Source organism: Pyrus communis, chromosome 15 (assembly GCF_041283825.1).
Source record: "Pyrus communis isolate YQ-2024b chromosome 15, ASM4128382v1, whole genome shotgun sequence".
NCBI classification, from domain to species: Eukaryota; Viridiplantae; Streptophyta; class Magnoliopsida; order Rosales; family Rosaceae; genus Pyrus; species Pyrus communis.
The window spans coordinates 30,732,843-30,749,591 of NC_142579.1; the positions used below are offsets into that span (position 1 = coordinate 30,732,843).

At 37.6% G+C, this 16,749-nt stretch overlaps 1 protein-coding gene and 1 pseudogene across 2 annotated transcripts; both read right to left on the reverse strand.

The window, feature by feature from the left end:
- Nucleotides 1-3,299: 3,299 nt before the first annotated feature.
- LOC148690846 (small polypeptide DEVIL 10-like) lies at nucleotides 3,300-3,925 on the reverse strand. The gene has a single exon (XM_088685419.1). It carries the CDS (start codon nucleotides 3,848-3,850, stop codon nucleotides 3,668-3,670), a length of 183 nt encoding a protein of 60 aa, XP_088541545.1. The 5' UTR covers nucleotides 3,851-3,925; the 3' UTR covers nucleotides 3,300-3,667.
- A 5,297-nt stretch (nucleotides 3,926-9,222) lies between these two features.
- LOC137708225 (nudix hydrolase 20, chloroplastic-like) lies at nucleotides 9,223-12,438 on the reverse strand (annotated as a pseudogene). Its single transcript, XR_015956864.1, has 8 exons — nucleotides 12,156-12,438; nucleotides 11,999-12,063; nucleotides 11,785-11,924; nucleotides 10,579-10,704; nucleotides 10,181-10,260; nucleotides 9,959-10,074; nucleotides 9,611-9,735; nucleotides 9,223-9,441 (listed from the first exon to the last, which is right to left on the reverse strand). The product of XR_015956864.1 is annotated as a nudix hydrolase 20, chloroplastic-like (transcript).
- Nucleotides 12,439-16,749: the final 4,311 nt, after the last annotated feature.

Consider the following 16,749-nt stretch of genomic DNA (forward strand, 5'->3'; position numbering starts at 1 on the left):
ATGCTACGTTTGATGTACGCTTAGGCCGGAATGGAACGAAGGATTAAATGATAATCATACCCATCCACTTCGACTAGTTTAACCTTACCTGAGCCACCGCCAACAAGTTCAACGTCATCCCTCACATCTTCCGTCTAATCCTTGCCGTTCCATCCCTCAAGCGACGGCGTCGGCCACGTCCTGCAAGTGGGTGGTCTTGAGGTTTTCGCAGCGGAGGGCGACGGTCTCGTCGTGGGACTAGCAGGGAGGAGGGAAGCGGCAAGAGGAAGGTGGGGTTGGGTTCGAATAGGCTTACTGGGATTGGATTAGCCTGGGTTGCTAGGCTTGTATTCGGGAAAAATGGTAATCATAATAACCAAATTCAGAAAATACCCAAATACCAATTCAACCATGAATTTGTTATGTCGAGATGAATCTCTAATGATCTAATCTGGTAACCAACTAATCAATGACAATAAAAAGTTAATTCACGGAACCTCAAGTCGCTAACTTCCGATTGTTTTTGCCTGTTATTGTTGAAATTTCAATTTTTCTATGTGGTTTCCTTGAACTTTCTCGGCAACCAAACAGAAAGCGATGAATAATCCAAGTAGATGAGAAATGGGAAAGAAAAATGTACTTGCAAGTGACCTGGGAGAAAAGAAAAGAGAGGCTACGGGAGAGGGTGCGGAGGAAGGTTGCGAGAGGCCCAGGAGAAAAAAGGCAGTGGCAGAGAAGATGGAAAGAAGATGATAGAATTTTAGGTTTTGTTTTATAATTTAGATGGTGTAAATATTGAATAAGATGAGGGGTATTTTTGTCTTAAAATTTTATAATTTTGTGTTCCACGGGGTGGAACGAGTCGTTCCAGGGGGAGGTGGAACGGAAATTTAACCAAATCTCGTTCCATGGGACAACGCATTCCACTGTCTTTGGCGCACCTAACGTAGGACAAGCGTGTTCCGTCTCATCCCACGTACCAAACGGTACCTATATGAATGACAATGAACTACCGTTTGAATTACTTGATACTCGAGCGATCTGGTAGTCTTAATGAAGTAAGAATCATGGAGTCTTGACTATGCAACTAATTTATAGAAACCCTTATTAAGTAAATACAAGGATTTGGAATCATGATGAAACTTAATATGATTTGGTTGTGATTAGGGTAAATATCGCTTTCCAATAATAAGTGGGATCGAGAGTAACCCTAAATGCATATAAAGATGCAGTCCATGCTCTCGCACTACACAATTCTAATATGCAAAACCCTATTCATATAGCAGAAAATAATTTAGTGTGCTGAGAGTAGAAGACTACTTCACATTCTTCCTTCAAGGCGACATCTACAGGCAAGTCTTTTGTAGAATATTGATTGATAGCGGAGCCAATGCGGGGGCATTGGCATCCCTTGACCCCAATAACCTTGTCAAGTTATCCTCTGAAAATTTTATGAACTCGTATAGCAGCACTGCAACAGCAGCATTGCAGCAGCACGCTGCTTTGTTAACGTATCCCAATAACCTTTTACTTGTAAACTTATCCTTTTCTAAACTTATCCCTAAAAAAATAAAAAATATTTTTTAATTAATGCCTTCTTAATTTAACAAAGCTAATGAGTTTTCTGCGTTGAAATGAATTAGTAACCTTGCACAAAAGTTGGCGGAGACAAAGAGGGACAAACAGTATCCCTTGGTGTACTTGCTAGTGAAATTAGCATTGATTTAACTGTTGCGACTGCTTCAGTTGAAAGAGCTTTTTCGGTAATGAAAATTATGAAGAATCCACCTCATAATAAGATGGGTGATCAATGGTTGAATGATAGTTTGGTTGTGTACATTGAGAAAGATGTTTTTGGTTCTATTGATAATAATGTTGTGATACTATGTTTCTAATGAGAACACATCGTGGACAATTATAAATGAAAGTATGATGAATTTTTTAAAACTATTTTTTGACTCCATCATTTTAAATTCCTGGCTCTGCCATGTAAGTTCATGTATATTCATTTGTCCGTGTGAATCGCATGTAACCCTAATTTCATGTTGATGCTTTAATATAACAACTTACAATATATATGATTAAGTTAATGTGTTGAATTATTGCCCACGATGCTTATATATAAATCGTATTAGGTGCGTGTGATGTGTAGCGACAAGAGCAGGGTTGAACGTCACAAATCAAAGAAGAAGAAGCTGATCAATTGACCTAGCTTGTATGAAATCATTGAAATGGATGTTCATATTTCTTTCTCAAAACTTAACTAATTGAAAACTCGATTTCTGTTTACACCAAACTATTGGGGATTATCAACCTTTCTTTCTCCTCAGTTTTTTCTTGTTTTTAGAGAGATGTTATTGGCATTTTAAAGAAATTACCCTGCACTTTTCAAGAACTTTTAAATAAATTGAAAACATTCATTTTACACTTGAAAGTCTAAATTTAAAACTTGAAACATGTGAACAATTTGGAAATTTGGATACGTACCAAATATATAATAGTAACACTAATAAATTAAAAAACAAATCTAATGTTTATGCACATATACAACTCTCATTTCTGACTTTTTTGTATATTGTATATTATATATTGCTGCTCTTAGTAGATAACTTGACAGATTAAAATAGCTCAACAAGCCGATCTACCATTTTTATTCACAAATTGACATTTTGCAGCAACTTCAATGAATTAAATAAGACTATAGATTTTTTTTTTCCTCATTCCATCGGGGCTATAAACACTAGTTCTCCGGTTCGAAACCCGTTGCTGGTGTGAAAGCCAAATTTGTAGTTAAGGAGAGGTTGAAATGCCTTGTGAGTCTTTCCGACCCTCGGAATGAGTGAATAATCGTAACTTGCCACTAGTTGCCCCCCTTTTAAAGAAAAAAAAAAAAAAAACACTTACGTATCTCATGTTCTCTCTCTCTCTCATAATTTAGTTTCTCTTCCTCATGGAACTTGCTAATTGTCTAATATGATTTATGAAAGAGATGAGTTTTAGAATAATCACACTCATAGGCTAAAGTCCCTGCTTTGTGAATTCCAAAAACATGATTTCTCAAATCATCTCATCTATTTATTTATGTGTGACTGATTTTAACATTTTAATTTTTCTTTCTCAGGGCATCATCTAATATGATTTATGAATGAGAGGACTGTTAGGATCAGTTTTGCTCATGCACTAATTTAGGTGTTTATGTTCTGTGACGTTCATGTATGCACGCACAACTGATCTTAGCATTCTTGTTTTATGAGACACTTCATTTTTACTACTAAATAAACCCCATATATTCATTTAACCAACACAAAATAGTAGGGACGTATGTGAATCATTGTTTTCCATTTGATCTTTGATCTCCTTTCAAATTTCTCAACATGTGTACATGAATTATTGTATGTGTATGTCACATAAGTCAAAAGAAGCAAAATCTAAAGTCACAATTACAAACAAGCACACTTTAGCTTCATTTCTACATCATATTTTCTCTTGGCTTGCGAAAGCAATTGCCGTTGATCGAGTTCTTTCGACCCTAAAGCTCTGCCACCAACCACGGCTTTTCTTCAGCTTTCAGTTTCGACTCTTGGGGGAGTTTGGAGAACAGAAAATCAATAGGATTCTGCCACCTGATCCTTCTATCGTAAATTCCGCTGCATCACACGGACCAATCAGTTTCGGATTGTGGAACTATCTAATCTGAGATGGAGTGGTCGTGCCAGCAGAGGAGCATGGAAACGCAGCGTCCGAGGATGTAGAACCGTGTCTTCTGTTGCTTTGCCATCATCAAGCATCGTTTTCCAAACCCCATTTTCCGGTGGCTCTTGCAGCGGCGAGTTTGGTGTGTTTGCGGTTGCTGGAAGTAAGAAGTTGTCATGGGGAGTCGGTGACGGCGGAGATCGGTGGTGGATAACAGAACAAGATAGATTAATGCTGAAGGAATGGATGGTGTGGTGGTGGTTTATATAGTTTATAGGATCATCCTCGAGAGAGAAATGAGTGCAGACGTAACCGGTCCCACATATTCAGATTGTTGAAGTCATTCATGCTCTATTTTACGTTATTGTCCCTTCCCTTATTTCATTCAAATTCTGCGATAGCTAGTTTAAAAAGTGTTTTTAAAATAACTTAAAACGTTTTTGGTAAAAATGGTTTCGAAATCAACCCTCAAACATCTAAATGAATTATGAAAAAACACTTTATGTGCCTTCTGCAATTTAGTATTTTTTTTTCAAAAATCACGTAAAATACTCAAATCCGAAATCAATTTTAATCATTTTAAAAACACTTTTAAACGAATCCATAATTATGGATCAATAGTAGCTTTTGTAGCACAAAGGGCATTTTAGTCATTACGCAAAAAAGAACAATATTCTGGTCAAAAGATTGTGGGGACAACATTGCAATTCGCAATTATCTGATGATAAAGCGAGGAGAAGCCGTGTGGAAAGGATTTGGATCCCCTCCTGACCTCAAGAAGAGGATTCTTCTGATCAAAAGATTTGGGTCATTGGATGAAAATTCAACGGCTATAATTATTATAACTTTTAAAGAACTTTCTTGTTTGTAGTCGTTAGATTTTCATCCAACAGTCCAAGTCATTTGGTCAGAATGATCTCTTCTTAAGCTCAGGAGAGCATCCAAGTCCGTGTGTGAAAATGCAGATGGGCCATCTGTGTCCAATGACCAACGTCCACGTGCAGCCCCCACCATGCAACTCCCTTGTCTCACTTTTGTCCTTATCCAATTAGACTAATTTGTTTTGTGTGCTGACGTTCCAATCCTCGTGTCTATATTATCCACGTTTTTTCAATCTTTCAAGACGCGAAAGGCCGTGTTAGGGAGCGTGAGAGCGACCTGCAGGTCGGCCAGCGCGCGCATTCGATAAACGACATACCGTATGTGACAATGGCGGTGATTCGTTGTCCACGTCACACCATTTGTTAGTAAACAAATAACAAACGGCGCCTACAACATCATCGGGACTGCTAGATTAGTTTGCGAGGCGGGTCTCTCGGGCCATCTCCAGCAGTGGAGGGCTAAATATAATTCGAGCTTTAATAATTTTTTATAGCTTTATATGATAAATGACTGGTCGATGATAATTCCGTGTTCTAAGTTTAGTTTTAATTGTAATTTTGGTCCGTCACTTCAAAAAATATTTTTTTTTACCCTCTTAGTTGAGATAGATTTTTAGTGTTTTAAGGCTATATTATGGGATTTAGTTCACCGTTGGAGACAACTTTCTGTTAGAGAGATTTTATCTACAATTGAGGAGATCAAGTTTTTATAGTTATCATATGCTCCGATGATTCAGGAGAATCTCTGCCAATGGCGGGTAGAAAGTGGGATTGGATTTCAATACTATGTTTGGTACTCAAACAAGTGGCAGAAGAAAGGAGGGTATGCAAATGTTTGGTACTCAAACAACCATGATAATTCACAAGCCAATTTAAATAAGAAAGTGATGGAAGAACAAATCTGCCAACAAGAAATGAATCGTGCAAGTGGAGAAACTTCCATCGGTTTAGTTTAGGTACTACATGTAATTAGATCTACCAAAGGGAATTATTATTGGTACTCTAAAATTTTCGTTCTACACTCCAAACTTTCTATATTTGGAAAGAAAAATACACTTGTAAGGAGTGTAGAATGAGATTTTTGAAGTGCCAATAACACTTCCCCTACCAAATATGCAGGGGTTTATCATTTCTGTTTTTAGGTGGTAATATTTGTCAAGGAGCTTCTCTGAATACTCTCCAAAGGAAAGAGCAGTGTTTGGTGGAATCAACTGAAACTTGAGACTCGAATTAAAAATGAAAGAAGTAGAGCAGAGGAATGCAAGCCTTAAACATTTTGATTTGTGTCAAGATTCTAAAAGACGTTAGGCTAGTGGCGGATCTACAGAGGGACCTGGGAGGTCCCAGGACCTCTCAGCAACCCTAAATCGCTGCTAGAAATTTTTCAGGGGACCCCTCGTACTCGAACACAAGGTATGTGCTGCTATGCAAGTTGCAGAGGAGAAGAAAGAAAACAAGGACCATTTTTAACAATTGGTCCAAAACGGCAGTGTTTTGGTCAATTGTTTTAATTTTCTTTTTTTCAAAAAAAAAAAAAAAAAAAAACCGAGACAAAAGCTGTCGTTTGTTCATGACTCCATATTGTTTTGCCCCATCTTTCTTATATTCACCCAAAACCCTAAATTTCTAATCCCACCCAATCCCATATTATAATTACATTACTCCAATATCATACTTCCACTTGTTTCAAATCTCCATGCCACCAGCAACTGTTTTTTGGTATTCTAATCTAGTCTCAATTAAATTATACTAGATATTGGTGGAGATTTTTAGTCTATTATTGATATGATTGTTGATATGTTTTATGTTTGTATACTCATTTTATCATTGAAATTTAGATGGAATATTTGTTTATTGGTTAATTGGTATATGTTTTGTGTTTTTTGTTAAATGTGTAGTTTAGAAATAAGAAATATGAAAAAAAAAATCAAGCTAAAGCTAATAGCACCATCTACTTGTTTGGGTAGTTTGAGCTCAAGACAAAATGAGTATGACAACTTAGTTGTTTACATTGAGAAATATGTTTTTTCATGTATTGGTAATGAAGCTATCATGAAACATTTTCAAACTATGAAACCTCGTCGTAGACACTTGAATTAGGATTTTATAGTTTGTAATGTTGTTTTGCGTATGATTTTTGAATGAAACGCAATATATTTAACTTTTCAATGTCATTTTTGTCTATAAATTTTTTGACCTTTATTAATGGAACCCCCCGAGGTTAAAATCCTTGATCCACCACCACTGCACTAGGCACTAGTCGAGCGGCGGGTTGGGGTCTAGCGCCTAGGCAGACTAAGCGAATTTTGGTAAATTTATTATATTATATAAATAAGTGTCTAAATATAATTAAAAACACACGTGAGACGGGGCCTAGGCAACGGTAGGCGGAGATTTTTAAAACAATGCTTCTGACATGGTTAATTTGGGATTAAGAGTACATTACCTGTTTATGAATATGAATCTAGCTCCTCTGGAAAATTAAGCTCTTCGTCCCTGCAAAACGAACAGTGATTAGCTACAAACAACCATGCTTAAGATATCAAATGGTGACAATCAACGTACAAACCAGTCCCGTTGCATGAATAATGCAAATGTCGAACGATCAAAGCCAGAAGCCTCCGCTCCCTTGGGTGCCTGACAAACAACCAGTGAATCGAAACAGTGACTGTTATCGGGCATATGCAAAGGAAAACTTGGTGTCAAAGGGAGATTTGGGTTTTGAAGGGGCATCAGAAGAAGAGAAGAGTTTCAAACACACATATTGTAGTAGAGATAGGACCCGGACACAATGAGGCGTTGCACAAAGATAGCCTCTTGACAGAACTTCAGTGGTGTCGCCAATTTGGCATGCTATTGCATCTTCTCCAAAGACGACCTAGCACACCAAGTGTACCAAGTTAGTTTTAAGAACCTATCTATCTTAAATTGTAACTATGAATAGAAGGCGGGTAAGAAGAAGATAAGGCATGCATCTATGCGGCTGGCTGCCAAATTGACGTTTTCCGGTAGCTTAAGAGAAATCAAAACATAAGGACGGGACTAAATTGCCTTACCTGCTATGAGGATCTTCAAGTTCCTTCTTCACCTCTTCAGGGAGATTGGCTAATCTAATAAACGAAAAGAAAAACTCCCATGACCACTGCTATATCAAACTATCTTCCTGAATCATCTGAATTGCGGTAAAAATGAACATCGAAATCCTGTATAGAAGGTTAAACCTACGGGACAGGTGTAAAAGTTCTCGACGCAAGGAAGAATATCCTGGAACCTGCAATTGGCAACTCAAGGACCCGATTACAATGATTCTGGAAAGCAAATACTTATCAGATTACTACATGAGAACGGAATAATGGAGCAGAATATCGTCGCCAAAACAGCAAAATCTACAATCCATGAAGAACAAAGTACGCCAACGTGACATAGGTGTGTTCATGGCAAGCTAACAAACATTTCGATTTCACATCTGATAAGCCTGTGTTTCATCATTTTAACCGAATCATTAACAGATTCTTTCTCCAGATGTAGATAAAAACCCAAACCGAAAATTCTATTGTCAAACAAATATGCATAATGCCAGAATTAAGTAAACGAAAAGAAGGAGTAGAACGAATCAAAAGAGATTGAAACGACAATACAGACGAACATTTGAAATTAAGTAACGTAATCATACATGAGAGATTAATAGGATTCCTAACCCATTTGGTCCAAATCCTTCTTCAACCTTCACCGGCAAATCTTTGTTCTTTTCCTGTATCAATCAATCCAAAATAAGAAAACGAAAATTAGAAAAATCGAATTCTCAACATGCGAGATGATCGACTGAGTTAAAACATAGCAATTAGACAAAACTAAGAATAAAGCAAATAAGACTCTATTTGGTTGCTTAGAAAATGAAGAGAATAATAACCGAAGAGTCAACTCGAATAGAGTTTTGCTATGATTTCGACGAGTTACCTTGAGTTTCTGAGCACCCAAACAGAAAATAACGCCAATCGATCCAAACTCTTCTGCTCAAAAATTCTCGGCAACCAAACAAACAGAACTTAGAGAGAGAGAGAGAGAGAGAGAGTTACTTGGAGCTCGGAGGAAGGAGGCATGCTGGACACGAAACTTGGCGGGAAAGACGGGGATTGGACTGTGAGGGTGAGGAAGAAAGAATCAGTGGGAACGAAGGTGGATTTTGGTGCGGAAGGAGGTTTTACTGTGATATGTATATAGATGGAGGGAGGGAGGAAGCTTGAGAACGAAAGGCGTGGTTGTGAATTTCAAATTTTTGGAAGAAAGAAATGAGTGAATAAGTTAACGATTGTGAACAGCTTTAATATGTGTTCCATTTTTTGCTAAGCCGCACATAACAAGTTCCATTTTTTTTGTTCATTTTCTTGACGAAACAATCGCATGTACGCTCACGGGATTTCTTACAACGTAGTCAGTCTCTCTACATGGCTCTTGCCGTTTTGTTCTTATTTCACGTCCTGTTCACCACGCTTGGTGTTTCCCGTGCTTGGTGTTTACTACGGTGAGGATATACAGGAGTTAGCAGTTAGCATTTCGCAACCGTCTTCAGTCTTTGCAGGCAACTCAAGAAATTATGAAGAACAAGAACGAATGTAGCAAAGAAATAAACAAGTCCGTTGACAAAAGGGAAAGGAAAACAGAGACACGGAGAAGAAGGAAGAAACACGAGGCAAATTTTAAGCCAATTATTTCTTTTTCACGAAAGAGCAATACAGAGAAGAAGAAACAGCTGCATTCTGGGGAAAAACAGGAGCTAAAAAACACAATTAGGCAGTACCAAAGAAGAAAAATGTACAATTAGAAACAATCGCCGCTCCTCAAGCTTTGTAGCAGATACAGGTATCCGAAGGATTCAGGGCTAATGTACCTGCATTGATAAAAGCAAAGATCAGATTTGTATAAGGGCATCCCATAGTAGTTAAATTACCCAGCCGTGCATGAATGGTTTGTGATATCACCATAGTGGCATTCCCCAGGTGTGAATTTCTCCTTCAACGTATCATATTGTTAGAATGTCAGTAGTGAAAGTAAAATACCTGTGTTGAAAAAGGAAGTCAATGATGACAACAGAGCAATTTGGCCTGAAAAAATTGAGTCCCCCGTATGATGATGTTTGCAACATGCATCACCAGAATCAACTTGAAGCTCACTACCTCTCCGTCTGTTAAATCTCAAATGTTAGTAAGCAGCATTGTTAAAGTTCTCTCCGACAGGGGGTGCAATTGCAGATGGTTTTTTTTTTTTTTTTGGAAACTAATTGCAGATGGTTTTGAATGAAGAAAAGCAAAAAATTGTCATCCGAATTCAAACAATGAGAAAAATGGCAAAGCTGAAGGCATAGTTTACAACTACTATTTGTAAAAGCTAAGCTCTAAAGGTCTCACCTTGATTCGTTGGCACAAAACTCTCAGGAAGCTTTAAATCATAGCAAAACAAAACATCCCTTTTGTACCTATACCCATCGATGTCCATATAAGAAACAGCTCCAACTGGTACAGCTCTGCATGAGATCATTTCCAAATCAACATCACCATCAGTGGACGAGAGAGAGAGAGAGAGAGAGAGAGAGAGAGAGAGAGAGAGAGAGAGCGAGAAAGAGAACTTACGTACTAGAAATGGATCTGGGTATGCCGGCTTCCTCTTCCCATTCCTTTACAACATTTTCCCCACATGCAATCCCGTGAGGCTGCAATTACCAAAAATGGGTGTGAACTATATATTAGGCTTAATGATTGTCCAAGCTTTATCATTTTTGTGAAGGAACCACTTTTCTTCAGATTACAACCATAAAATCTGGCAAGTTCTCAGGTCAAGTTTAACTTTTCAATCTCGTAGTTTCACCAACTACATTTCACATCAAAGTGCACCTGAGCGGTCTAATTTCAAGAACATGTCGTGTAATGAAGGTTAATCTAGTTGCCAAAAGCTACCTCCCTTTCACAGCCTAAATATTGAAAGAACAGAAACTAAATTCCTCATATCGAGAAGAAAGCTCATTACAAACCAGTCACCCAGCAACGAGAGGATCAAGCATCCCTGGATAAGTGGATATCTGTTGACTTCTCTTCCCTATCCATAGAAACTTCTGGCCATCCTTCTCAACATAGCCATTCATGGGCACCCCATAAGCCTATTTCAAAAGTATACAAAAATAAGTTTAAATAAAACGAAAGTAGCAAGTAAAACAAATGAAACAACAAAAAAAAAACCATCAGCCGGCTTCTATGTAACCATTTAAAATCGACCAGATTACTAAATCCTTCAACGCCAAAATTTTAACCCTTCAAAGGCTTTTATATTCCTCTCCTCCTCTCACCACAAACACGAACTGGTGACCTTCCAAACCTCCTTATCAAAATCTTTTTACAGAATATCCATGAGCCAATCTAACAACAAACCATCCGCGCTGCTAGCACAGCACCAATCAATCCAATGAACAAGGTCCATTCATATGCAGATTAGTATAGCCAAAATGGCTTGCTAGTCATTCATAAAAAATTGATCATAGTTTAGAACCTAGACCGAGGTAAAAAGGCTACGCAAAGAGTGAAAACAAACCTTTATTATGAAATAAGGCGCATGTCACATCCCAATCCACATAGTAAGATATTATCCGCTTTGGGCCACGACTTCATGGAATTGTTCTTGGGTTTCCACCCAAAACGCATCTTACTATAGGGAGGTGGGCATGTACATATAAGGTACATCATCTCCTCTCCCCTGGGCGATGTAGGACCTCACAATCCACCCTCCTTAGGAGCCCGACGCCCTCGTCGGCACACTTCCGGCCGGGGAGTGGCTCTGATACCAATTTCGCATGTGAGAGAGAGGGAGAGCTTGAGGGAGCTAGAGAAGACCCCAATTCATGAATGTAACCATGATTCTACGCAATGTTTTCTTATTCAATGTTTTCTTATTTAGTCTTGTTCTCATGCATTCTAAATGGCTTGCGTCACCTTCAGATGTCGGCCAGCACATGCCTATCCTGGTGTTCGGGGAATATCGGGATCAGGATGTGTCAGCGCAGCTGCACGTTCTAGAGAGAAACATATGGGTGGCCCAAAGGATGATGCCACAGGGTATAGCTGATCATCCAGATGAAAAGGATTCCAAAGCTTAACTCAACAGTAAAAACTTATAGTCGTCGGTGTGCTTTTTCTAATTTACTAAATTATAAGCACATTTCAGTCTTTTCAAGCAAAATCATTACCTCATTTCTTATACCTGGAATCAGTTCTTCTTCCCCTAAGCTTTTGATTACATCTCCCACTGCTCGCATCCTATCCTCTGACGTGCGCAGTGAAGAATGCAGGGTCATTGAGCCGGCGCCGCCGTGAGAATTTGCACTTTCTGGCAGGAAAACATTATTCAGTAACGCATCTGATCATAAATTGGGTATTTGAATTCACAGAATTTAAGCTTACTCATTATGAATGTAACCAACAATTTGATCCTCAATCACAAACGGCATGAACTCCGATTGAGATTCCTGCAAGAAATTTCAATAAAATTTATAATTTTGGGCGGGAGGTTGGAGATACAAACGACCAATCGGGTGAGAAAATGCAATGGGAAACTTACCAGCCTGCGATTGCAGATTTTGATCTTGTCGGAGTAGCATTTGAGATCTGAAGGGCATCCGGTTTGGAGATTCGGACGACCTCGTCCCAAGTGAAGACATCGAAGGCTGCAGAGACCGATACGCTGCGAGAAGTGAGGATTTCGTTAAAAGCTTTTGGGGCGGATCGAAGTGGACGCGAAGTCGTGGGGAAGTCGGGGAAGGCGCGAAAAGCTTTGGCGGGGAAACGTGAGACCAAAGAGTCGACGAGAAGACTGCCGCAACTGATCAGGCCATGAGGGCGGGTACGACTCTTTGATTTTATACAATCTGTCTGGACAAAGAAATTTAATATTACTAAGAAATCTTAAAATGATAAAAATCAAAATGATGAAATTTTATTTTTTAATTGTTGTGAATTTTATTATTTGGTTAACCTAAAAGAACAATGAAATTTGAATACAGAATTTGTTATTTTTAAACTCTCACTCATAGTAATTGGGGTATAACACATATTTACATAAAATTTAAACTTAAGAATTGGATGTCCCAAATTCTAAGTTTTTTTTTCATGTAGACATTCTAAATTTCTATATTTATGAATCCAAATAAGGGAATTAACCCATGTCAATTTATAAATTCTGATTTTTATTCAAATTCCAAGTTTATTTCTGTACTTCAAACATAGTGTTATCTTCGTGATTAAAAAACTTGAGTCTAGATAGAGAAATGTAGAAAGAGACAGAATTGTGAAATTATATTTTCATTACTCAATAATGTCATTACAAGAAAGAATGACAGCCTTTGGCTTTGTACAGTAATACCTTCAACTAACTACAACTAATTACATATTGTACCACAACTGATCTCAACTAACAATTCACTGTTATAATAAAACTAGTGACAACTTTTGATGATGTGGCATTTGCCTCAAAACACCCCCTCAAGCTAAAATTGGAATCAACAAGAGTTCCAATAGGAAGCTTAGACTTCAAGTAACAAAACTTGTTTTTGGAAAGAGACTTAGTGTAAATATCTGCCAATTGATCTTCATTGCAGACAAACTAAACTTTGATGAGATTTGCAAGAACCAACTCTCGGATGTATTGATAAATAATTTCTATGTGTTTAGTTCTTGCGTGAAACATAGGATTTGAGGCCAGGGAAATTACAGAATATCATCACACCACAAAGTAGGAATAGTTTTGGAAGGGAAGCCAATATCATGAAGTATTTTGCAAATCCAAGTGAATTTTGTAGTTGTGTATGGCAAATATCGATACTCTGCTTCTGTGGATAATCGAGCTACATTAGCTTCTTTCTTCGCACTCTAGCTGATTAAGTTTGGACCTAGGAAAACATTGCATCCACTTGTGGATCTTCGGTTAAATGTACACCATGCCCAATCTGCATCCGAGTATGCAGTGAGATGAATGCTACCTTTTTTTAAAAAAAAACCAGATGCCTTGAGAAATAGAACCTTTCAAAAAATGAAGAACCCTTTTGGCAGCTTGCATCTATTATTCTTTGGAAGCAGGCATAAATTGACAGATTTGGTTCATTGCAAAAGAAAGACCAGGCCTTGTCCATGTCAAATATTGTAGGCCACCAACAATGAACTTGTATTCAGTAGGATTAGATAGAAGATGACCACTGTGATCAAGCTTGGTGGAACTGAGAGGAGTGCAACATGGCTTAGAACCCATCCTTATTAGTCTTCTTAAGAAGATCAAGTATATACTTTGTTTGATGAAGAAAGATACCCTCAGATGTTCTTTGAACTTCCAACCCCAAGAAATAGTGCAGAGGCCCCATATCCTTGATTGGAAAAATGACACTCAGCTTTTGAGTGAATAACTGACAATAAGAAACATTAGGGCCTGTAACAAGTATGTCATCTACATACACTAACACAATTACCAAGGCTGGTCATTTGAAAACAAATAAAGATGCATCTGAGGAAGATTGAACAAACCCAAAATTGTGAAGAACTTGGAATAGCTTGTCAAACCAAGCTCTTGGTGCCTGTTTTACACCATAGAGTGACATTCTCATATTACAAACATGATGTGGCATTGAAGTATCAATAAATCCTGCAGGTTGCTTCATATAAACATCTTCTTTCAAATCACCATGAAGAAAGGCATTGCTTATATCTAACTGGCTTAAAAATCAATTAAATTGGACTGCAAGATATCAAAGAACTCTTATAGTTACTGGCTTGGCTACAAGACTAAATGTATCTTGATAGTTAATGTCTGCCTATTGATGAAATCCATTTGCCACAAGTTTGTCTTTGTACCTATCTACAATGCCATCAAGTTTCTTTTTAATGCGAAATACCTACTTACATCCAATAACATTTTAAGAATTAGAAGCATAGACTAATGACCGTGTACCAGTAGATTGTAATGCATTAAATTTTTCTTGCATTGCAGATCTCCAATAAGCATGTTTGGATGCCTACAAGTATGTATTAGGAACATACTCAAGATCCGTGGGAAGATGATGTTTGGTTGCTAAATATGTTTTGGGCTTGTATATTCCAGCTTTTGATCTTGTTACCATAGGATGAGTGTTGACAAAAGTAATAATTTGAGTAGGAGTATGAGAACTAGCAAAAGAGTCTCTTGCAACAATATTGTGAACTAAACCAAATGCAGGAGGCATATGTGAACCAATGGCAGAACTAGTATGTGATGGAGATGTAGAATCAAGTACAAGACTAACATGAATAGCACTTGAAGATTCTGGAGTATTGGAATGCCTTGAATTGTCATTGGACCTAGACGACGAAAACTACAGATCAAATAATGGTGGACTGATAGGAGAATTTTGAGAAGATATTTGTGTACATGTATGAAATGGATATGTATCTTCATCAAAGATTACGTGTCTAGATATATAAATCCTGCTAGTGTTTAGGTTGAGATATCTATAACCTTTGTGTTGTAGACTATAGCCAAACAACCAGTAGGGTTCTTACAATTTCAACAAGATGTTTGTGCTCTTTCTCAACACATTCATTTTGTTCAAGAGTATATGAACAACTCAACTGATGAAGAATACCATGAGTACTGAGAAATGATTTAAAAGCATTGGAAGTGAATTCATTCCTTGAATCTGAACGCAAAGTCTTGATTTCATTTCCAAGAAAATTTTCTACATAAGACTTGAAACAACAAAGGTAGTAAACGCTTCAGACTTAGCCTTTAAAGGGAAAAACCAGCTATACTTGTTGTAACCATCAACAATTAACAGATAATACTTGAAGCCACTAGGTGAAATAATAGAGGCAACACCCCACAAATCACAGTGAAGCAACTCTAAACCGTGAGTTAATATAGAATTGGTAATACTAAAGGGAAGTTTGTCATTCTTAGCAAGAGCACAATCAGAACAAAAGAAATCAATAATAGACTTTCCTTGTAATGCTACATTATTGATAGACAATATCCCTCTAAAGATTGATGAAGAGGGATGTCTCAATCTTTTGTGCCAAACTTTCACATAAGCTTTGACATTTATTAAAGCTACATGAAATGTAGGTTGTCGACTGGATGCTTGAATGTGATAGAAGCAAATAAGATCCTTGACAGTGGATCTATCATGATCAAGAGTTAATGCATAATTATTTTCTTTTAGAAATTGATAAGCAGACAACAAGTTGTGTTTCATATGAGGAACATGTAAGACATTGCTTAGTTTAAAGGAACCATGAGGAGTATTCAAAGATGAATTACCAACATGAGAAATGGACAAACCTTTACCATCACCAATGTATACTTTGTCTTTACCATAATAGAGAGATGGTGCTGAAATATTTGCAATGTCATTAGTGATGTGAGATGTGGCACCATAACCAATTAGCCAAGATGGATTAGGTTTGGAGGAGTAGTGAGCACAAAATGCAGCCTATTTTGTATGTGGTACTCTTCCAAATATCTCAGGCTTCATTTGATTAAACCAATCGATTGCTTCATGAATAGTGGAACCACAAATTTGACAAAGAACTTTGGAACTAGTGTGAGCATATGGATTCTAGTAATTGGAGCGAGAACCTTGATAATTTCCACGATTGTAGTTCCCTCGATTATTGCCTTGATAGTTGCCACGATTATAGTTCTCGTGATTATTCCTTCTATTGGTGTTATAATTTTGCAATGGCTGATTTTGAACAATAAAATCATGTGGAAAAGTAGGAAGAAGCGGTGCCTGAGATTACACAGAGAAAGCCCAAAAAGGTTTAGTGGCAGTGGACGACATTGTTTTCTTTCTACGAGCCATATAAATCTCCTTTGTAAACAACAAACCATGAAGTTCTTCAAGAGAGGTAGATGAAAGGTGAAGCATAATTGAGTTAATGAAAGACTCGAATTCATCGGGCAATCCATGAAGAGTCACTGCAATTAGATCACGATCAGAAACAGCAGATCCAGCAGTTGTGAGAGAGTAAAAAATTTCTTTGATTTGTTGGAGATACTGTGAGATCAATTGAGATCTTTTTTGAACCGTTTGAAGACGATATCGTAGTTGATGAATGTGAGCATCCAATACACCACCAAATCCTTACTCAAGTTTTATCAAAATATCATGCAATGAAAAAACACCAACAGT